The 24,060-nt window shown below is 36.7% G+C and overlaps 1 protein-coding gene across 5 annotated transcripts in view; it reads left to right on the top strand.

Annotated features, from left to right (window-relative positions):
* The window catches only part of ANK2 (ankyrin 2), a 657,856-nt gene that overhangs the window by 569,811 nt on the left and 63,985 nt on the right, over positions 1-24,060 (top strand). For all 5 annotated transcript variants that reach the window (XM_062199712.1, XM_062199708.1, XM_062199709.1 and 2 more), the window contains 4 exons: positions 8,368-8,440; positions 15,855-15,999; positions 21,897-21,999; positions 22,691-22,794. In XM_062199712.1, coding sequence (XP_062055696.1) covers positions 8,368-8,440; positions 15,855-15,999; positions 21,897-21,999; positions 22,691-22,794 — 425 coding nt within the window. The remainder of the gene's footprint in view (positions 1-8,367; positions 8,441-15,854; positions 16,000-21,896; positions 22,000-22,690; positions 22,795-24,060) is intronic.

Raw genomic sequence — 24,060 nt, 5'->3', positions numbered from 1 at the left:
CCTGACAGGGTCAAGGGTACTCCCAGTAAGAACAATTCCTTCCTACTTTGCTTCTGGTTGCCAATTATTATTTTTTATTCAAGAAGAGAATTGCATGTGCTTAGTAGGTAAACTAGGACTGCATCATGTAAGGTTTCTTTGTGATCCCTGTTTTGAATACAATTACTGATTCTTTTGGAGAGAACAGTACTCATCCTGGGCCTTTGCTGGGAAAGGCCATGATAATAAGGAGTCCCAGTGCCCTGGGCCATTCAGCTGAAGCAAAGCTCAAAGGAGGCCTCCTAAGGGTGGGGGTGGGGCTCCGGGATCTGGCTGAAAGTGGAAATCCTATTATATTTGCATTTAGTTTCTTACTAAGTTTTTATCATAAGCACGAATTCTGCTAAGAACAACAGTTCTTTAATTTATCTTTGTAAAGTAGAAAAGTAACACAACAGTGGAACATTAGATGTGCTTCAGAGAGGATAAGACCGTAAATCAACCAAGAAAGAATTCTGAATGAGGGTCTGATAAAGGCCCCAAGCAAGAAATGATTGGGATTGAGTTTTGGGAACATTTGGTTGTTTTGATTGATGTGAGGAAAAAGAAAGGAATTTTGTTCCTCAGGCTGACAGAAAGTCCCTGTTGACATGCACTGAAGTAGATGGACTACAGTTGATTTAACATACAGTCTTAAACAGAGTGGTTATGATTTATTAATGAGTTGCCAGATACAGAGTGAATTTAGATGGGAGAGAATGACACTGCTTGTCTTGTTCAAGCAGAATCTTATGGTCTTTAGCCAGAGCACCACAATATTTTTAGAGATTTAAAGTATAGCTTTAATAAATTATGTAGGAGAAAAAAATAGGTCTTGTCATTGCCTAGCATTGGGGCCACTATATATGGCTGAATATTAATGGCTATTTCTTACTGTTGAATTTCTTATAGCAAAATCTTCAGACCTGTACATATTTGTGATTTTATTTGGCATCTTTAAAATAATGTGTGTATTATGAATAAATGAAGACTTCAGTGACAAGATTAGCCAAGGACAGCTGGTCTTAGAAGTCATATTTTCTGTCAACTTCATTAATTTTCCCCTGTTTTGGGAATCATGTGTGTATGTGCATTTTTACCAGGTTACCACTAGATGGCAAACTTGTATCCTTTGTTATCTTGGACCTGCTTTTCTTCCATTCATTTTGTTAATTCATTTCTTCATCAGTTATCAGACATAAAATATGTGCTGGATTCCATGTTGTGAGCTGAAGACTCACCAGGGGTTAAATATTGTTCCTGCTCACAAGCAGCTTACATTGTCAAGAGGATGAACATTGAGATGTATGCTCTGTAAGAAATAAATTATGCACTTACATCAGCAACACTATGGAACTCACGTGTTCAAGTTCAAAGGATCTCCATTATGTAAATACTACTTAGAGCAAATGACTTCAAAGAACTGTATTTTAAAAGAGGGACAGTTAGCTTTCTCTAATTTTCCTTTACTCTAATTACTGCCTTTAAACAAGTTCTTGGACACCTGGGCAAAACTCTGCACGTGTAGGATACATATGGAGAGGTCATTTCTCCACCCGCGCTTTTCTCTAGGGTCAGATGGAACTACTGCCAGTTGTTTGTTTTTGTTTTCTGGTAACTGTTATTCTTTACACTCTCTAGATGAGCATTGCTCCAAAGAACTCACCATAGTTACAACTTAAGTTTCTAGGTGAAACAACATTTCTGATTTCAACTAGGATAATAAGTCATTTATCTAAAGAGGTAGTTTTAGTTGTGGGTTTTCATGCTGTGGTGCCTTTACTGTCTGCTTCTGAATTGGCTTCTGTTAGTTACCATTGTGAGTTGAATTGTTGAAAGGAATTTAGGGATAAGGATTTGAATGAGAATTTATTTTTGTGCAGTATGGGAATCTTCTTACTTTACACTTTATTTCTTTGTGAAGAGGTTTTTAATCATTTTTTCCATATAATTTCATTTCTACATAGTGTGTTATTAATGATGTTTAAAACAAGAATCAACATTTGGGATTCAAAATGTGCCAGGGATGGAGGACAGAACTAGAAGAAACCTTTAGATTGCCCAGTTCCAAAACCCTTGTTCCCAACTACTCTGGCATAACTGAAGGTAGCCTACCAGGAATTTTGTGAAAGAACTCCTTTTATCTAATATTCAACAATAACAACAAAACCCAGCTTAACTAGTGTTTATTGATCATATTCAATATCATTTTCTAAAGTCTACAGATTTACTAAAAGTAACTCAGAACTATTAACTGATGATAGCAAAAAGCACAAGAGAAAATTCAACAATTATGTGAAATTAATAAAATTAAATATAGTTTTACTGTCATTGAAATGTGATAGTTGAATTATAGCAACACAATCTTGTAGCCCTTGGATTCTATGATGTACCATTTGAGCAGCCATGTGAGTTCTCTTTGATCCAAGAAAGTTTCTTTCACTTTTCCTCTTTACACAATTCTTTACCCCAAAGTGTGAATAAAGCTATTGTGTAGGGAACAGAGTATGGCGGCAGTGTGTCAAGGAAAAGTCATTGCTGCAGAAATTTCTGAGGCAGTTTGAAATCGTGGTTTGTTTCCTTAACCTTTGCTTCTATAACTTGACTTTGTAAGGCACAGCAGGGGTTATGAGACAGCTGAGCCTTCTCCTGGGGATACAGTCTCTAAATGTTTGCCGGAACAGACATCAGAGTGGGAGGGACACATTTCTGGCAGCAGAAGCCTGGGCGACCAAGGCAGCTTGGAAGAACTATGAGCTATGACTCATCTCTCTTTATTACTGATCAGCTATCATCAATTATTTTTGTTATTTATATGATTTTAAGTAATTGTGTTTTACATTACTTATAATCAATTATATGTACAACATAAGTTAGTAATATAGCAATGATGTATGTATGATATAAATGATATTATATATTCATCATTTAAACATGGGGGGATTTTTTTTAACAAGCAGTGAAGTTCATGTAAATGTTCTGAATCCTAAATTATATCTGATCCTGTAAGTCAAATTAAGTGGGAATCATACAAATAGCAGTGCAATAAACATATACAGTTATTTGGTGCCTATAGACGTGGAGCTAAAATTTTTCCTGTGAATATAGATCCATTGATTAGAGGGCTAAATTGTCCTTCATGCACAAGTAACATCAAGCATATGTGCTATCTTGTGCATATGTATATATAAGTTCTATGATAACTGAATATATATGATATTTATATATCCTGCACATTTCCTTAGAGACATTATCCTGAGTGCAATTTTTTTTAAGCTTTTGTCATATATTTTCCAATATGTTTTAATTGTCTCGATCACCCCTAATTGACTAGCAATTATTTTTGGTGGCTCAGCTTCATTGAGAGTTTCCAAAGCTGTTACCTTAGTTTTTATAGAACAGAATATTTATTTTCAGAAGTTATGTTAACATGTATTATTGAGATAAAGATTTGAAAACAAGTGTAGTTTATAATTCCATGGATGAAGATGACAGGTGAAGGCATGAGAAGGTGTCATGGCCAAGGTCACTCACTCACTGTGCAGTGGTAGTTTGGTGAACATGTAGTATATAGGAAATGATTGATCAAGGGGACTGGCCAAGTAGAGATCAGTTATGCACACTTTTTCTCTTTTAGAAAATAAACTAGATACTATCCACCAATTATGAAACAGTATGTTGGGGTTGGCGCTGTGGTGTAGCGGGTAAAAGCCGCTGCCTGCAGTACTAGCATCGCTTATGGGTGCTGGTTTGAAAACCAGCTGCTCCTCTTCCAATCCAGCTCTCCTCTATGGCCTGGGAAAGCAGTAGAAGATGGACCAAGTCCTTGGGCCTCTACACCCACATAGAAAGACCCAGAGGAAGCTCCTGGATCCTGGCTTCAGATTGGCTCAGCTCCAGCTGTTGAAGCCAATTAGGGAGTAAACCAGCAGGTGGAAGACCTCTCCCTCTCTCTGCCTCTCCTTCTCTCTCTGTGTAACTCTGACTTGCAAATAAATGGATAATTTAAAAAAAAAAAAACAGTATGTTAAAGACTTATGTTTTATAGTCTACTTTTCTCCCATTTCATTATAAAGAATAAAAACTCATTATTGAGTCTTCTTTCCATCCACTTATCACATCCTACTTGTTTTGCCTTATTATCTTATTTAATTATATATAATTAAACTTGTACAAATTGTACTATTCATTTTAACTTTTGAAGTGGTTTCTTTTTTTTTTAGGAGTATTTAATTTATTATTATTATTATTTTTGAGAGGCAGAGTGGACAGAGAGAGAGAGAGACAGAGAGAAAGGTCTTCCTTTTGCTGTTGGTTCACCCTCCAATGGCCGCCGCGGCCGGCGCATCTCGCTGATCCGAAGCCACGAGCCAGGTGCTTCTCCTGGTCTCCCATGGGGTGCAGGGCCCAAGCACTTGGGCCATCCTCCACTGCACTCCCGGACCACAGCAGAGAGCTGGCCTGGAAGAGGGGCAACCGGGACAGAATCCGCCGCCCCGACCGGGACTAGAACCTGGTGTGCGGCGCTGCAAGGTGGAGGATTAGCCTGTTGAGCCATGGCGCCGGCCCTAAAGTGGTTTCTAATCTTGACCATAGCATATTGGAATTCTATGGCAGAAGGAGATGCCCATGATCACTTAATTAAAGTCCAATATTCTGTGTACTATTCAGATAGGCTTGCATAAAAACATATTTCAATAATGAAATTTTCAATGAATACTTTTTTAAAAAGAAAATATGTCATTTTTATTATATTATTCATAGGGCAAAAGACTTGTTTGTCATCCATTCAAAAGGTATATATTGATGGCCTTCTGAAGGTCAAGTACCACATCATGTACAAGTATATGCTATATGTAAAATAGTGGACACTTCACATATCTATACAGAAAAATATCAATTACTGATATGATCACTGGGTTCTACTTTTTATGTCCCCACATATATTTGCTTATAATTTCTCCAGTAGCATTTAATGATCAAACTAAAGCAAAGTGCTTTTTCCCATTCCTGTGAGTACAAAGAAGGTTATCAGCTTCAGAAAATAGAAATTCAGGCCAGAAGTGATTTTCAAATGGAGAGGCAGTCTTTCGTGGAAATGTTTACAATGAAGGGTAAATATTCTAGAATGTTTCAGAAAAAAAATGACTTCCTGCTATAGCCTAATAGAGAAGATGTGTTTTCATATTTTTGAATCATTTCATTTACCCTTAGGCACTTTAAAAAAGTTTCCAAAAATGTTATTGAGGTATCACAGGGCTGTCTCTATCCTGTATTTTAAATGCAAATCATCTTCTCACAACATATATACTTTCTGTAATACAAGAAAATGAACCTCAAATTGAGGAACTTTTAAAAAATATTCTGTCCCTGGGGATGCTGATTTCATTGCTCTGTGATGAGATTCTAGCAACAATATTTTTTAAATTCCTCTAATAATTCTAATATGCAACTAGATTTGAATACCACTGATAAATACCATAGGTTAAAAGTTATCTGTGCTGTTAAAATTTATGTTAGTAAAATGATGAATAAATTGTATGTTATAATATTCTTTTCAAGTTAATTCACTCAACAAGTATCTATTGAACATCTACTGGTCTCCAGATCTTTGGATGGGCACTGCAGCATTTAGTGTACTTTCTGTAAATAAGACATTATAGAATTGTTTATTTATTTAAAAAGCAGTAAGACAGAGACAGATGGAGAGAGAAACTTCCATACCCTGGCTTACTTTCCAAATGCCTACCACAGCCTTTGTCCCAGAGTTGAGACAGTCCAAAGCCAGGAGCTGGGAACTCAATCTGAGTCTTCCATATGAGTGACAGGGACCCAACTATGTGAAGCGTCACCTGCTGACTCTCAGTGTGCACATTTACAGGAAGCTGGGATTTAGGTAGAACCAGGACTCAAAACAAGATATTCCAGTGTGGCATACAGGTGCCCCAAGTCACATCTTTACTTCTGTGCCAAATGTCTGCCCCATGGTACTGTGGAATTATTTAAACGTTGAGACAAACTTGTCTAGGCAAGCTGCATTTACCAGCCTACTCTTCAACTGTACTTTGATCTGAATAGCATGAGACTTACTTTCCTCTCACAGTTCCTTTCCTCTTTTAACTGGAATTCCACTCCAAATGAAATCTGTTAAGGGAGGAGAAGCAGGTCAACTCAAATGTAGCATGAAGTGAGCTATGAGGTCTCTCCCTCCCTTATTACCTCTCCACGGTACCTCTGAGGCAGTTTTGTTCTGAAGAAAATGGAGAACCACTTAATGATTTATTCATTATCACATGATTTAATCACTCCCTCTTAACTTGGATATATCCATAATTACTCAGTTGAACTTAACCAGTTGAATTTTCTTATGAATGTATACTGCTTTTGGAAAGGAAAGAATTGATGATAGTGTCATTGTAGCCATTCAAAAGAATCTCTAATGCCTGTGTAACAAAGCTTAAAGGAAACAGACCTATTTGTTCTATGTTGGTAGATCTAATTGAAAATTTTACTCTTATTTCAAGGAAGTAGTTTTTCTGAAGTTCCCATAACAGTACAAATGATATACTTAATCTACCTTCAATGAAGAAACTAGACATAGGAATTTAAGATTCAATAGTCTTTAGATGATACTTAATGTCATGAGATTAGAAATTTTTACCTCTTTGTACATGAGTCATATTTATGTACTCAATAGACAAACAAACCTTGTACATTCATGGTATATAACATGAAATTTCGATTTTATATATATATATATATATATATGCATTGTGGAGTGACAAAATAAAGCTAATTAACATATCTATTATTTCATGCTCAACCTTTTTTTTGTAGTGAAAACTCTTATTGCTCAGAACAATTATCACATATATGATACGTTCTGATGTGTTGACCAACGTCTTCTAATCCCACCCAATTCATTCAACCCCTGTAACCATCACTCTGCTTACTGATCCATGAGTTCAGCTCTTTCACTTTCTACATGTGAGTGAGATCATATATGGGCGTATTGCTCCCTGTTTTTAAAATCACTGTCATGTCCCTGATTTCTAAAACACTGCTAAGTACTCAAAATGTTTCTTGAGGACACAACTGACTCAAAAGTTCAGAGGACTTTCAGTTTTGTTTTTTTTTTTTTTTAATATTTATTTATTTGAAAGATAGTTACAGAAAGAGAGAGAGAAAGACAGAGAGAAAGAGAGATACCTTCTACCCACTGGTTCACTTTCCAAATGGCCACAATGACTGGGGCTGGGTCAGGCCATAGCCAGGAGCCAAGAGCTTCATCTGGATTTCCCAGGTGGGTGGCAGGGACACAAGCACTTGGGCCATCTTTCTCTGTTTACCCTGGTGTATTAGCAGGGAGCTGAATTGGAAGTGGAACAGCTGGGATTCCAACTGGTGCTCATATGGGATTGGTAGCATTGCAGGCAGCAGCTTAACCTGCTGTTTCACAGTGCTGGCCCTGGTCTTTCAGTTTTAAGATGAATTTTTAACTTTGAATTTTAATAATAATAAAAATTAAGTTAACTATTATTTGTTGAGTATTTACTTATGCTAAGCGCTGTTTTTAGAGCTCTCACATATATTATTTTTTTAATCTTCAAAAAGATTTTATGTATTTCTGTTCTTATCCATGTTTTATAGATAAGAAAATTGATAGGAGACTTGCTAAGTCCTCATATCTAATAAGTGATGAAGTTAGAATTTGCACCCATGCAATCAGACTCCAGACCTTGGTCTTTTAACCTTATGTCATGGGTAAGGGATGGAAGGCAGTGATTTAACAAATCTGGGGTGCTATCATGGAAGGCAGATAAGCAACAAATCAGAATTGCTGCTGCTGAAGCTCTAAGAGTGAATGATTTCTCTACTGTTGATCCACTAACCCCAGAAGAGACTCGTCACATTCTCTGCCCAAATAACTTATGTGATTCACATTGTTTCTAGATTCTTTTCCAATAGCTTCACTTTTAATAAATTGCTTATGTTCATTGCTGCATTTTAAAGCTTTTTCTGGAAACATCACTAAGTTCATTTTACAAAAGCCCTGAAAACATCAGTCTGCTTTCTCAATATGACTAATTATTAATGCTGTTGCTAAAAAATTTAGTTTTCAGATGGGAATGCAAAAGAATGAACCTTCTCTAGCATCACTTCACTGGAGTAAATCACCATTTCTCTTCCAAGAAAGAGAATAAGCTTCCAACATATATGTTTGGAATAGATGGGATGTTCCAGGCCTCACAGCTTGCTGGTGCTATTGAGATGACCACCTCTGTGATTCTTTCGTCTTTTGTTTGGTCTTGTTTTTCATGTGCGCATGAATGATTTTTGTCTTTCCAGACTATCACGGAAAAACACAAGCTAAATGTTCCTGAGACAATGACTGAAGTTCTTGATGTTTCTGATGAAGAGGGTAAGACTTCCATTTAATATTGTGATGTCTGTCGTGTTCTTACATACTTGCTAGCCAACCTGTTTCTCAAGGGCCGACTGGCACTGTGGAGGAAGCATCTGAACAGTTACAGCCACTTCTTCACCTTCATTTCAGTATCTTTACTTTTATCATTTGGTGGTAGGAGGAATTCTGATTAGCCTATTTTCTTGCTATCTTTAATATCTATCAAATGACAATGCCAGAAAGATGGGGGAAATTGGAAATTGATTATGTGTTAAAATAGCTACTCAATAGTAAAATTACTAATATGTGTTTTAATTATGTTACAATATATTTTATTTATATGCTTTGGGCTAAAGACCTTAAAGTATATACTATCAATGGTATATTAAGAAATTTCTGTTTTCTAAATGGTTCAAGTATACAAAATGTATTTTAATCTAGAGAAAGAAAAAAGGTTGAAAAATAGCCAGCAGTAAGTAGTGTAAATTCAACATAAGAATGTAATTACTGAAGTCAGAAAATATGCTCCCTGGAGTTTTAGAGTTGATGAAACTTTTCTAAGGCAAGATTTCAAAGTCCCAAAAGCTTGTTTTTCCAAAAGGAGAAACTTGTGACTGCCTGGGGTCGAGGTGGTTGCACTGTTGGTAGAGCTGGAGATGTAGACAGCAGGGCTTCTGGCTCTGTCCCAAGTAGTATTTTTTTTTTATTTTGAATTTCTATGCAATATTCCACTGCTGCTAAGAATCTTCTGAAAAATAACCACGAAAGCAGCCTGTAAGATATTCAATAAAGTTTTAGTAGTGCATCTATTGATCAAATGTACATGACTGAAAAATTATTGCCATATATATATACACTGAAAATGTACATGTTTGAAAAATTATTGCCATAAAGGATGGTACTAGACCCAATACTAATTGCTTTTGTAGAAACATATTATAGACATTTCTTTTGTTTTTAAAGATAAAAATCATAAGATAAAACTTATATTGAGATGTCCTTACTTGGAACCAATATATGAAATCACCTGTTGGTAATAGCATTGAATTGTCTCAGCTCATACATGAATTTATGGCAAGAATGAACAAATATTTGTTGGATTACTATTACGAGTAACTTAAAGGGTATTGCCAAAGCCAACAGTACCAAATATTTATTATAATTTTGTATTCCATCTTAATACTTGCTAACTAATTTTCTTTTTCATTCATATATTTACCATATTTTGTTTTTGGGATCATTTTTCTTGTCTTCACTTATATGTTGAACAGCTTTAAAACAGTTTGGTGACCACTTTATTGATGGGGAAGCACTTAGTGATTCAGGTACCATTAGAAGAAAGTATTGGAGTGAAAGCTTTATTTTAATTTTCTTAACTGGATAGATGCCATTGTTTCATATTTAAATCTGTGTGCTGAACACTGCTCTGTTACATTAAAAATAACAGGTAATATGGGTGGACTAGTGCATGTGTACACTTTGTGTGTGGATTTGTACTAACTTGGATGTTTAAAGTCATGAGTTTCTTATACTTTAATGATTTTGCAACTGAGACTTAACATTTGCCTTATGTGATGAACATTTTATAAACATTTTTCAATAACTAATGCTTTTTATTTGAATAGAAACTTAGAAGAAAACTAATTTTTTGCTTGACACTGAACTAGCATAAGCATGTTAATAACTCTGTTATTGGTTATTAACTAAGGTATCAATGAAAACTGCGTGAAATGAATGCAGTTCATATCATCCTTGTTGGTTCAAGATGTGGTAAAAGTACAATAAACTAATATTGTGACTTTAAAATAAAGTAAAAATAGAAATAAAGTAATCTTTAAATTTTTTTTAAAGATTTTATTTATTTATTTGAGAGGTAGAATTATAGACAGTGAGAGGGAGAGACAGAGAGAAAGGTCTTCCATCTGCTGGTTTACTCCCCAAATGGCTGCAATGGCTGTAGCTGTGCCGATCCGAAGCCAGGAGCCAGGTGCTTCTTCCTGGTCTCCCATGTGGGTGCAAGGGCCCAAGTACTTGGTCCATCTTCTACTGCTTTCCCAGGCCATAGCAGAGAGCTGGATTGGAAGGGGGCAGCTGGGACTTGAAGTGGTGCCCATATGGGATGCTGGTGCTGCAGGCAGAGGATTAACCTGCTGTGGCCACAGTGCAGCCCCAGTCTTTAAATATTTTTCAGGTGAATTTGGCATTTTGATGGAAAAAACAAATAAAATAACACCTTCCAACACAAATGTTCCAAAGTACATGTGATACCACTTTAAATAAACTTCTTACATGAAAATCTAAATTTATAAATCAAATAAATTATATAGTAATTATTTAATTTAAAAATTTCTGCCTTAAAAAGTAACTCTTTATTCACAAAATAATTGTTAAAGAATTCCATTAGTTAATGCATATAAAGTATTTATTACTGATGTATAAAAATTCAATTATATGAAACAGCTCTTAGACCTGTCTGTTGTATCAGATGAGATCTAGCTGTGATATTCTAATATTTTTATTAAAACTATTATATGTTAAAATTAATAACAAAAAGTTTTGCTTTAAGACAGATATTGGCTAATGATTAAGAATATCTTGTGGATGGAATATTATAGAGCCATAAAATTGAAATTTTGTCATTTATAATAACATTGATGGAACTGGATGACATCATGTTAAGTGAATTAAGTCAGGTACAGAAAAAAAATACTGTGTATTCTCATTTATAATTGTAGGTTAGAAAGTAGGCCTCATAAAAGCAGAGAATAGAATAGTAGTCCAGAGGCTGGGATGGGTCTGGGGGAGTTAGAATAGGCAGCAAATGTTTAGTGGGTACAGGGCTACAATTAGGTAGGGGGAATAATGTGTAATGTTCTATAACAAAGTATGATAACCGTCATTGACAGCAATTAATTGAAATTTAAAATAACTAACAGAGAGAATTTTGAATGTTCCCAACACAAAGAAGCGATAAACTTCTGAGGTGATAGATGTGCTTTATCTGATCATTAGACGTTGTACACATGTATTGAATTGTCACACTGTACCTCATAACTAAGTACAATTACTAAGTGTTAATGAACATTTTTTCATTCAAAAAACAAGAGAATATCTCTTTTGGTAAGAAAAGTTTTCCATTTCTAGGAAAAGCCAAAAACCAGGTAACATTGTTTTCTTAGAAAGACATTCTCACTGACTAATTTCTATCTAAAAGTATATTTGAGTGCTGTGTTTCATGCAAAGAATCACTTTGAGTTGCATGTGTTCCATGTGACCATATTGGCAGATGACAGACAGCAGTGAAGACTGGAAAATTAGGAGAAGCTAGATGAAGAAATGTAGAAGCAAATTGACAGGGAGACAGATGCTCTTGTATGGGTAGTAGTAGGAATTTGGTGCCAGCCAGCAAAGCTCAACTATACTGGGTTCTTGTGAGTGGGTGGGTGGCTGTGGGCATAGAGTGAGAGGAAGACGAAGAAGAGTGAGCAAGAGTATTCAAGCATTCTTTTGATGTTTAATCCTTTTGGTCTCTTGTTCAAGGCATCTATAACACACAGCTTGTGTTATACTTTTATCATGTGACAGATCCTGCATTCAACCATCCCCTTCACTTTTTCATGAATAAGAATAAACGTTGTCTTCCACATGTTAAAGAAACTTTCATATTGTTTTCTTAAAATAATTTCAGCTTATATCCAAATCAGACTGTGCATATGTTTTGGTAAACTTATTCTTAAATTTCACTTTAGAATTGTTTTTCTCCCAGGAATAAAGTATTGGTGTTGGGGTGGAGAATCCCAAATTATGTGACTCATAACAGTCCTATGTAAAGACTGACTACATAGACAAGGGAGGGAAGTAATGATAAAAATGTAAAAACACACCTTCCAAGGATGTGATTCAACAGCTAAGCTCCCTGGCCTTTGCCTTATGTCCAGACACCAGTCTTCTTCCTGAACTTTTGCCGTTTCTCATCAACATGAGCATTTATTTATTTTTTTTATTTTTATTTTTTTGGACAGGCAGAGTGGATAGTGAGAGAGGGACACAGAGAAAGGTCTTCCTTTTTGCTGTTGGTTCACCCTCCAATGGCCGCTGTGGCCGGCGCGTCTCGCTGATCCGAAGCCACGAGCCAGGTGCTTCTCCTGGTCTCCCATGCAGGTGCAGGGCCCAAGCACTTGGGCCATCCTCCACTGCCTTCCCGGGCCATAGCAGAGAGCTGGCCTGGAAGAGGGGCAACCGGGACAGAATCCGGCACCCCAACCGGGACTAGAACCCGGTGTGCCAGCACCACAAGGCGGAGGATTAGCTTGTTAAGCCACGGTGCCGGCCAACATGAGCATTTATGATTGAAATTATTCCACTTAGCATTCTCTTAGCAAGTAGTGCATATCACCCTCTCATTCCTTCTGTTTTGACTACCTTCCATATCCCCTTACACACTAGCCACTTTACACACTAGATGAAATACTGTCATCTTTCCTTGTCAAAGCTCCAATAACCAGCTCCACTTCTATCAACAGTGACATGTTCTCCAGCTTCGCCGTAGTGTCCCAGGGTTGCCCCACAAATTACCATAATTGTGGTGGTTTAAATTTGTTCTCTCACAGTTTTGGACACCAGAAGACCAAAAATAAGATACCGATAGGGCCATGCTAACTTCAAGAAGGATATTTCTATTCCTCCTCCAGCTTTTAGTGGCTGCCAGCAATCCTTGGTGTGCTTTAGTGTACGGATACCTCACTTCCATCTTCCTTCGCATGGCTTTCTCTACTGTGTCCTTCACTGTCTACTAGGACACTCGCATTGGACTTAGAGCCCACCCTAATCAATGTGATGTCATCTCGGTCTTCACATTAATTACATCTGCAAAGGCCCCATCTCAAAATAACACCATATTCTGAGCTTCCAAGTAGATAGGAATTTTGGGCAGAGTACATTATTCAACCCACTTCTCCATCTTGAAGTGACCTCTCCTTCCTCTGAACTGTTGGATGACTAACATCCATTTTGTGTTTGATTATGTTGTCATTTATCATTGGATTGCTGTTACTGTTGCATTTTGCTTTGGGAGGGGACATGTTGAAAAAAAGAATATACACACTGGAAGAGGGAGGAAATATATTGTAACAGACTTTTTTTAAAAATTACCTATATTGGGTTTGCGTTGTGATGCAGTGGATTAAGCTACCACTTGTGATGCCCCCATCACATATCAAAATGCCTGGTTTTAGTCTCAGCTACTCCATACTTCTCATCCAGCTTCTTGTTAATGTGATGTACCTGGAAGCAGCACATTATGGACCAAGTACTTGCGTTCCTGTCATCCAAGTGGGAGATCTGGATGAAGTTCCAGACTCCTGGTTCCAGCCCGGGCTGTTGGGGGCATTTGGAGAATTGACTGGTAGATGGAATATCTCTTGCTCTCTCTCTCTCTGTCTCTCCCCCCACATACTCTCTCTTTCAAATAAAAACTAAATAAATAAACAGATACATGTATATTTAAATTACACATGTTTTCAATAGAACTGTTAGATTTATGAAATGTTTGTACTTAGTGCAATTATATTTCTTGCTGTATAATGCAGAGAGGTCTCAAAAATTCATGGAAAATGTACCTTTTTCCTTCTTCTAGAAACTTGAAGCCCCCATATAGATTTACTCAAAGATATTTTGATACATGACATTTAATATTTGAAATATTATTTATTTTAAAAGCAGATAGAGCTCAGATCTACTGGTACACTCCCCAAATGCCTACAATAGCTGAGATTGGGGCAGACCAAAATCAGAAGCCAGAAACTCAGTCTAGGTCTTCCACGTGGGTGTAGGAATCCAATTACTAGAACCATCACCATTGACCCTCAGGGCCTGCAATAGCAAGAATCTGTAAGTCAGGAGTGGAGCCAGATATCAAACCCAGGTACTCATAAGGGATACGGGGTCCCAAATGGCGTTTTACCTACTTGGCCAAATCCCACCCCTGATAAGTAAAATTTACCTTCATATTTCATAGGGTGCTAACCCTTTACTTTGTGTTAATAGAAAATAACTAGCAATTATTAAGTTCTAACACATGATTATATGTTCTTATATGTTATTTCATTCCATTCATGTAATTGTAATGTGAAGCAGGTCATAAATATCTCCATTTATTAGTTGTGCAGACTGGGACTCAGGAAGATTAGCTAACAAGAAGTTGTACCAGGTATATCTATTTCTTAAGACTCAACTTTTTTTTTTAAAGATTTATTTATTTATATGAAAGGCAGAGTTACAGAGAAGCAGAGGCAGAGAGAGAGAGAGAAAGAGAGAGAGAAAGAGAGAGAGGGAGGTAGAGAGGTCTTCCATCTGCTGGTTCACTCCCCAGATGGCTGCAACAGCCAGAGCTGTGCCAATCTGAAGCCAGGAGCCAGGAGCTTCCTCCAGGTCCTCCATGCGGGTGCAGCCAGGACTCGAACCAGTACCCATATGGGATACCTATACCACAAAGGGCGGCTTTACTTGCTGTGCCACAGCACTGGCCCCTAGAATATTAGTTTTTAATAAATTTAAAATAATTAATATTTAAGTTTCCCCTTACATACAAAGTTGTCAGTTTCACTGTGTCTGATGAGTGGCCCTAAAGGATCATCAGAAACAATTTCGGTCAACAACATTATTCCTCTGTCTATTATATTAATGGTGTATAGGGTGTTTTTGTGAATGAAGTATCTTTCATTTATTGAACTACTTGACACCTCGATTCTGAAAATGATGTATTCTCATTCACAGGCAGGGGATGTACCCTGGCCTTCTGGACTCTCAAATGTGAGCTACAACACTTAGTCATCTCTTTCTTCCCCAGCTTAATTACTGAATTCTCTTTTTTTCCCTCTCAACTTTCACCTTTGGGAAGTCATCTAGTTTCAGACAAAACATCCTACTTATGCTCTGCAATGTTTTTTAAATTACATTACAGGATTCACAATCTATGCACTTCATTCTTGGGTTATTTTTTCCTAATATGCATACTTGTTAATATTTAATTCATCTTCCAGAGCAGTAGACATGTTTAGCATACTTCTAATTACATGAAGAGACTATTAGTGCTGAACATCATGTAGAAAATTACTAAAACTACAAACAGGCAAAGTAGTCTACATGTTGGACTAATTGTTGAGTTAGATAATATCAGCTGTAAAACACCCATTATTATAAAGAACCACTGAATAAAGAAAACTGGTAGATATTAGAAGAATTACAACTCAGGTAGTTTTTTTTTTTATCATTAAGTAATATGAAAGTGAGTGAAATAGTGTCTCTAAGTTAGTATTTTATCGTTGTCTGCACATGTGGAGTGTCCCAGTTTGCAGTCCTTTGTTGATATCACAGCCATTTTGCTGACGCATTTCAAAATCATAATCACTTCTCCTCTGATTGCTTCAAGGTGATGACACAATGACAGGTGATGGAGGAGAGTACCTTAGGCCTGAGGATTTGAAAGAGCTGGGTGATGATTCGTTGCCCAGCAGTCAGTTCCTGGATGGCATGAACTACCTGCGGTACAGCTTGGAGGGAGGACGGTCTGACAGGTATTGACATACACCTTTAACCTCATGTCACCCACAAGTGTATGCAGTTCGTTTGTGCGGTGATAATAAGAAATAGACACCATCATTTAGCACTTACCTGTAATAAGGTGCCTCCCTATTCTCTGCAGTTACCATGTGACCTTACTCCATTCTCTAGCAACTGCAGGAAGTTCCCACTTCAAAGAACAGGAAATTGAAGGCTGGGAAGATTAAATGACAGTAAAATTAGACTATGACCAAGGAGCAGAACCATGATAAATCAGAGTTCTCTGCCTTTAAATATATTTTTTAACTGCCTCTTCCTTTTCTCAGAAAATGAAAGTGTAATGTTGCCTAATAGAGACTCTTACTTATTCAACAGAAAACTGTGCCTGGAATTGATTACTTCATAAAATTGAATCAAAACAGAATCTTGCAAAACCTGAATACAATCTGAGCAAAATCTGGGGGAGCTGGTTTTATAAGCAAATTCATGCAGGTTTCTATAATATATTCAATGTTTTTTGAATATTACAAACAAGTCCAAATGCTACTTGTTATTTTTGAGGCAAGCTGAATAAGAACATTCTGTGGTACCTCATCAAAAATATGATTACTAATTTAGGTCAAGCATATGATTATCCAGGTAGGGTAATGTGTTTTGCCAATTAGCAATCTCAGATTTATCGTTTTAAAACTGGCTCAATTGAAAGCTATTTAATGAATATCCAGCATATTTGGAGTTCATGAACATAAAGAGTAATCAATCCTAAATGGATAATTAGCAAAATAAGTTGTCCCTGAGCACCAATGTCGCTTTCATTGCTGTTGTTATTGTTATCATCATTGTGCTATATTAAATGCCAGGCTTTGTGATACAATCTAGAACTGCCTACATGACTAAGATGTGTTTGGTAAATTCATAGCCAAAAGGTATTGGAGAGGAACTGAGCTAGTGGTAGACATTGTGCCCTTGCATTCCTGATGCTCAAGTTTTCTACAACAGATGAGCCCAAACTGAGACTGAATGATGGGTAATGGTGGAAAGGAAGAATGGGGAGGGCATTTGCCGTCTTTACAAGGTCATGAGCAGCAACTCATGGTATATGTGAGAAATAGGGCAGTGCAGTGTTGTTGGGGCCCGGTGGAGGAGGACAGACCATATTTTTATTTTAATTGATCTCTTCTGCCAGCAAGATGGAGGCGAGCTTTTAGAGGAGAGTTGTCAACAAACTGATCCTGGAGATTGTGACTACCAGTGGAATTCGCTACAGTTATAAGAGGGTACAAATTTGAACTCCAGAAATGTAAAAATTGAGACCTATTTGGAGAGTAAGTTTAGCAGTTTAGGTGATGGATTTCTTTCTTTCTTTCTTCCTTTTTTTTTTTGATAGGCAGAGTTAGACAGTGAGAGAGAGAAAGGTCTTCCTTCCGTTGGTTTCCCCCCCAAATGGCTGTTATGGCCAGCGCTGCGCTGATCCGAAGCCAGGAGCCAGGTGCTTCCTCCTGGTCTCCCATGCGGGTGCAGGGCCCAAGCACTTGGGCCATCCTCCACTGCACTCCCGGGCCCCAGCAGAGAGCTGGACTGGAAGAGGAGCAACCGGGACAGAATCCGGTGCCCCAACTGGGACTAGAACCCGGGGTGCTGGTGCCGCAGGCGGAGGATTAGCCAAGTGAGCCGTGGCGCCGGCCTGGGTGATGGATTTCATAAGGTGGATAAAGAAGAGGGAGGAAGTTGATTCTTTGGCTTCAATGACTTAGATCGAAGGTGACCCTTGGTCAGGATACAGGAGGATTGAGACCCTAGAGAGGTGGGAATAGACACAAGTCAGTGTTTCATTTAATGAGTTTTGATACACTAATAGACCTGGACTTTGTATTCTTAAGTTCTTAAAAGACTTCAAATTTTAATTAAATGAAATGTTTATTACTTATGAATCATAATAATATATTGATTGTCACATTATGGTCATTTTTAAACATTATCTCTTTTATTAGAACAGATGCTTGATTTGATTCATTTTCCTTCTTTAAAAATACTGAGGTAGAGAAAGAATTTAGAATACTTCCTATAAGACAGGGGGTGGGGGGGGATGGTTTCATTCTTCTATTTAAATTGAAGACATCAGCAGGTAAAGACTAGGGACATAAAACAAACAAGACATGCTGTCATCTCCAGGCCCACACTCATTTCTGGAGCACCAGATAAATTCACCATCTCCAAAATAGAATTACAGGCAACATCTCATTTTCATGTTTTTATTTACATTTTTATTTTTATTTTGCTTAGGCAATTCAAAACAGGCTACCTTTTTTCAGTAACCATGTTTCCTTTTCATTATTTCTTTATTTGGTGTGCTTTCAATAGTATCATGCCCAGGTAGGTATTATAGAGCATGAAAATATGAGCTTCCTGGATACATTCACATTTCCCTGCTCACTGCTCGTGTGTGCGTGTATGTTGGCAGAGGGGGGGCTTATATTCTAGAATTATGGATTTATTCCAAAATTCGGATTTTTATGTACTAAATTGAGTAGCTATTAGAGCTAGAAGATACGAACATATTCCTAGAATGAAAGTCAATGACATGACCCAGGCAAGATTTTGTTGTCACAGCTCCACCTTGTGGTGAATTAAAATTACTATGGCTTCCCCTAAACAAACCTAGTTGGTGTGTAGTTGGAGACCATAGAAAAAATAATTAAATAATTTTTTATTATTCACAAATCAAAAATTCTGCACATATTCAATATAAAACACTAAATAATAATGAGCCACAAAAGCATCTACATTTTTAAGGCTAACATATTGATATTTTTGAATATCTACTTGCTCAACAAGGTTTTCAACTCCATTAAGTGAATGTCTAATAAATATTGCCATTTAATAATATAGCAATTATTATACTTTTCAATGAAATTATACTTTCATACTAGTATGTATACATAAAGCTGTTGTTCCATAGTAGGAAAAGCATAAATTAAGAACATAACAAAACTTCTGGCACCTACAGCAGACAGTTCTTTGGCTGATCTGCAATAAAAATGCATGCTTCTATAAATATGTTACCATAAATATATTAACTGAACATGAAGACTTCTCCCAGTGAGAAAAATGACAGCCCTATTGCAAAATATTTAAACATATATGTAAAAATTTAAATCAGGGTGGACAATGTCTGATCCAGGGATTTGATTTATTGTAGACCTTTGTGCTAGTTATTATTTGGTCAGATAGATTAATTCACTACTGTTAGAGTACTCTAACTATATTGTTTCATGCAGGTAGTTGCTATCACATCATATTTAAAAAGAGCAATTAGAAATTACAAGTTATATATACACAAATATATAACTATAGTAGTATAAAATAGGCTAAATAACCAAGTAAAATTTCAGAAGGCAGCTCACCAAGTGAACTGGAATAAAATCCGTGCAATGCTGTACTTAGACGTAGGTTTCTGATATTTTTTTCCCATCCCTCTTTCTCCAACTTCTCTCCTTCTCTGTCTATATATTCAGATATTTTCTCTTCTACTCTATTCACCTTTTTGAGCTTGTATGCCACTTTATCCCTTTCTTTCCTTCTATCCCCTCTGTTTCATTCCTGTTGGGGATTTAAGAAAGACCCAAGAATCAGGTAGATAGAAATAAAAAATCCACCTTTATTACTGGTGTTCTGATTCCGGCAATAGGCCCACCAGCACATTCCTGAAGCAGACAGACTAATCCATCTGGTCATCGTCAGACCTTGAGAGATGTAATTGAGAGCCTGGTATCTTCTTTTAAAGTTGAGACATTTGCATCACTGTTTTACTTGAGGTTTTATATACCACTCAGTTTGTCCTCATTCAAGCTAAATTTCTAGTCCTGATAACTTTTAAATATTTGTTTATTTGAAAGGCAGTGAGTGGGAAAGACAGACAGAGCTTCCATCCTCTGACTCATTTTCCAAATGCCTCAATGGCTGAGGTAGAGCCAGGACAAAGCTGGGAGCTTTGGAACATAATTCGTGTCTTCTGTGTCAGTGACAGGAACACAATAACTTAAGAATAATGCTGTCTCCCAGTGTCGTACTCAAATAAGAAACTGTGTTCAAGAGCCACAACTGAGGATAGAACCCCCACTTTGCTATATGATACATAGGTTTTAACCCACATCTAACTAGCAGGCCAAACACCTATTCTGAGTCCTAATAATTTAAGTTCTATCTCAGTCTCAAAATCAAGGTAAAACCAATATTCGTCACAACAGCCTGTAGTCTGTTTATGAAGTACACCATCAAAAACCAACTATATAACTGTATAACTGGCCATAATATAAGCTGCTAGGGCTAAATCTCCTGCTGATGAATTTGCTGAAGTATTCAGCCTACTCCTGCCCTGAAGGTGTCAGGAGCCTTGATCTTTTCCAAGAGCCTAGATAGCAACTAACTAATCCCAAAATTATATTCATCTTATTAAAAACACATAGGATCAGACAATCAATTCCTTTAAGTCATGTCACTTACTCTCTAAGACTTGTGATCTCTTTTCTATGGCATAAATCTACCTGAAAAATGGAAAGGAGAAGGCCTTGGATTACTAGAACTAATCTCCAAAGTGATGATTTCCTCAAAGATAATTGAAGTTGGCTATATTGACAGCTCATAAAGATGATAGTGTATGGCTTACAAAATTGCAAATATTCAGAAAATAAAACTAGTTTCTACTAATAAATATGCTGAATTGACACTTAGTCCATAATTCTATAGTGTTTCACTGGCCAAATATTTAATGGGTAAAAGCAAATGAAAATTTATTTCTTTTATTGTGAAAGCTTGCATTTCTCTTTTTTTTTTTTTTTGCCTTTGGACTTTGAGCTAATATTTTGAATGTAATTTTTTAATTCTTGGAATAATATGTATAGATTACACTAGGTAAGATACATTATTGAAGATACTAATGGCAAATCTGCCATTTGATTGCACAAAGAAGAAATGAAACTACATCTAAGCAAATGCTAATTACCCATCACATTTGAATATATAACTCAGAACTTTTGAATTCAAATTTATCAAAAATGTAACACACTGATCACAAAGGTCTAAATCTGATTTTGATCCAAAGCTCGTTTGGTCAGTGTCTGTTGGCAGTTTGTCTTTGTGCTGCAAGCGTGTCTGTGTTCTTGGCTGGTGCTTAGAAACTGTTTCTTGTGCTCTTGCATCTCATCACCGCAGCAACCAACACTCTTGGTGCTTCACTCACCACACACCGGACATACAAAGGGACAGTGCTCTTCTTTGGAATAATAGCATTGTTGTAGTGCACAAACAGAGGAACCGTACTTCCGCAGGAAGCATGTATCTGGCCACAGTCCATTTCACTCTGTACCTTCCAGGGGAATGCACCAACTTTCAGTCACTGGCAGGCTTAGAGAAGAGGAAAAAGAGGCATGGAGAGGATGGAAAAGAATGAGTGAAAATGAAACCTGCACTTTCATTTTGTTCTGCTCTCAGAGGGCTGTCTGCTCTCCCTTCACGTTTTTTTCTGACTTGCAGGCAGGTTAACATTTAGCATAGATTTAAGCAATCTATGCTGGAATTATTTCCTGTGTGAATTTCTTGTACTGGCAGTAAGTCAACTACAGTTGCTGGTTTCAATCTTTCTGGGAAGAAAATGAATCAGATTAGGAGTATCAAATTTTAACTTTTGGATTCCCTTGTGCCCTTGTCATTGAGTGGTAGAAACCAGTCAAAGGATGTGTTAGTTTAGCTGCTGGACAGAGAGGTAGGGCAACACAGACACCTGTGTCCCCCTGGAAGTTGCACTCTTGGCTAACAGCACGCTTTTTTACTCTCCTGCTCGGGTCACCATTTCATCCTCCCAAACCTACTCCTGCTGTTGCTATATGACCATGGCCTCCTGCCAACCTACCAGCCTTCGATCCTTCAGTTCCGACAGGTCTCACACTCTGAGCCATGCCTCCTACCTGAGGGACAGTGCCATGATTGATGACACAGTTGTGATCCCCAGTCACCAGGTACGTGCATTTTTGCCTGTATGTCTTTGCTTTCTGGAGATATTTTTAAGTGTTGTGTGATGCTAGAGACATCCTGACAAGAGTTTTCAATATAAATGAAAAATCCTGAATTCAGTTGACAAGCTGGGATAAAAGATTTGAGGGTTTCTTAAAACATGGAAACTGTTCATTATACTATTTAATGAGCAGAATGTTTTTGAAATAGTATATTGCTTGTTTCTTCAGCCTTACCGAATTCTTCCATGGAGTTTTTGTGTAAAGATTTTTTTTTTTAACTTCACTCTCTATTAAAGGAAAAGGGGGGTGGTTTAGAATGCATTTAAGGCATAAGTTTAATGATAAAGGTTAAAATATCAGTATTTTAAATTGTTAGCTACAAGAAAAGACAAAGTGTATTCTGGAATAGTTTAACTTTAGATTTGATTTTATCACCTTTGGTGGGTTGGATATAAGGAAATAGATGGAATCCACTCTTCAAAGACAATTACACTAATGTTATCTGCTATCACTAATATAATTTAAAATGGAATGCATTATAAGAGATCCATTTTAAATGCACTGGTTTTATATTTTTAAGGAAAATTATTCCAATTAATACCATCTTCCTGTGATGCCACTTTTGAGACTTCATCATATTTGATTTTAATTGAAGCAAAATATTTTTATTACATCCAGTGTTCTTTGTATGTAGGTGTCAACTCTAGCCAAGGAGGCAGAAAGGAATTCTTATCGTCTAAGCTGGGGCACTGAGAACCTAGACAACGTGGCTCTTTCTTCAAGCCCTATTCATTCAGGGTGAGTAAATCAATATTATGTATCAAGACCAAGAGGTAAAATGAGATGGGAGTGCAAATAACAGCTTTGTCCAGCAGCTTGAGCTGATGGCTTATGTTGGAGGCAACCTTTGTTTAAACATGTAAATAACATTGCTTTATCCAACATGGACTCTATCCACACAAACAAGCCAGCAAAAAGCAATGAATTCAGCATAAAAGACTGACTATTGTTTCAAAATAACTAGTAGAATTGCATCAAATAGCTTGCTCACTAACCAGAATCTACTGGTGGCCTCCTTACTGTTCATGTGTTGTCTCTAAGACATCAAGAGGCTTTCTATAGAGTTTCTATTGGTGAAGATTAACTGATGGATTCTTCAGAATAAATGCTTTTCTTCATGTATTAATGTATTTAAGATGATGTTTACAGAAATCTGTATCACACACATGTATAGAGGAGTTCCTATGGTCTTTGAAGCAGAGCTAGAAAATGAAAAAGAGTTAAATGCAACCAGTCAGATTCTCAGTTACCTTCATCAGGTCATCCAGAGCATATAAAGTATAAGAAGTCAGTTATGTGCAATATAAATTGCTTACAGGAGTTTTGAATTATCACAGCTTTTCAATAAGCTATCTCTTTACATTTTATTCAATTCAAATAATATAATGATGTCATAATTATATATCAAGTCCCCATATTTTTGTTATAAGCACAGTTTAAAAAGCCCTACTCATATTTCTCCTAATGAAGTGTGATATGTTGTTTTCAATTATTATCTCAAGCTCCTTGTCAATAATCCCCAGAGCTATTTTGAGTGGGGGACCCTTTCTTATTTTTATTATTCTAAAGTAATCTCTCAGGAACACATTCCAGGATATTTTAGCTAAACATTCTGGAATTCTTCATCTAAACTACTACCAAAAAAGACATAGAATATAAAATTAGTTATATAGATATTTAAAATAATCATGATACTCTTTTCCTTGTGAAGTAAAGATTCATTCCTAATTATATGATTTGTTTTGGGGAATACAAAGATGAATCAAACCTCATCCAAATCTGTTTTTAATACAAAATGAGATAAATAAAATTTACACAGTAATAAATTATTTAAAAACATGATATTATATTTTGCTACCAGATTTCCTATGTGTAAGAATCTAGAAATCATAATGAAATATTTAAAGTCTATATTGAGCCTACAAAGTCACAAGATTATTTTTCACAAGATGCCGTTAGCTATTAATAAGTTAATTTATAATAAATCAAGATTGTGGTAAGCCT

The sequence above is a fragment of the Lepus europaeus genome, chromosome 8, assembly GCF_033115175.1.
Source record: "Lepus europaeus isolate LE1 chromosome 8, mLepTim1.pri, whole genome shotgun sequence".
Taxonomy (NCBI): domain Eukaryota; kingdom Metazoa; phylum Chordata; class Mammalia; order Lagomorpha; family Leporidae; genus Lepus; species Lepus europaeus.
Note: the sequence above shows the minus strand (reverse complement) of the source record. Positions and strands in the feature narration are given on the sequence as shown.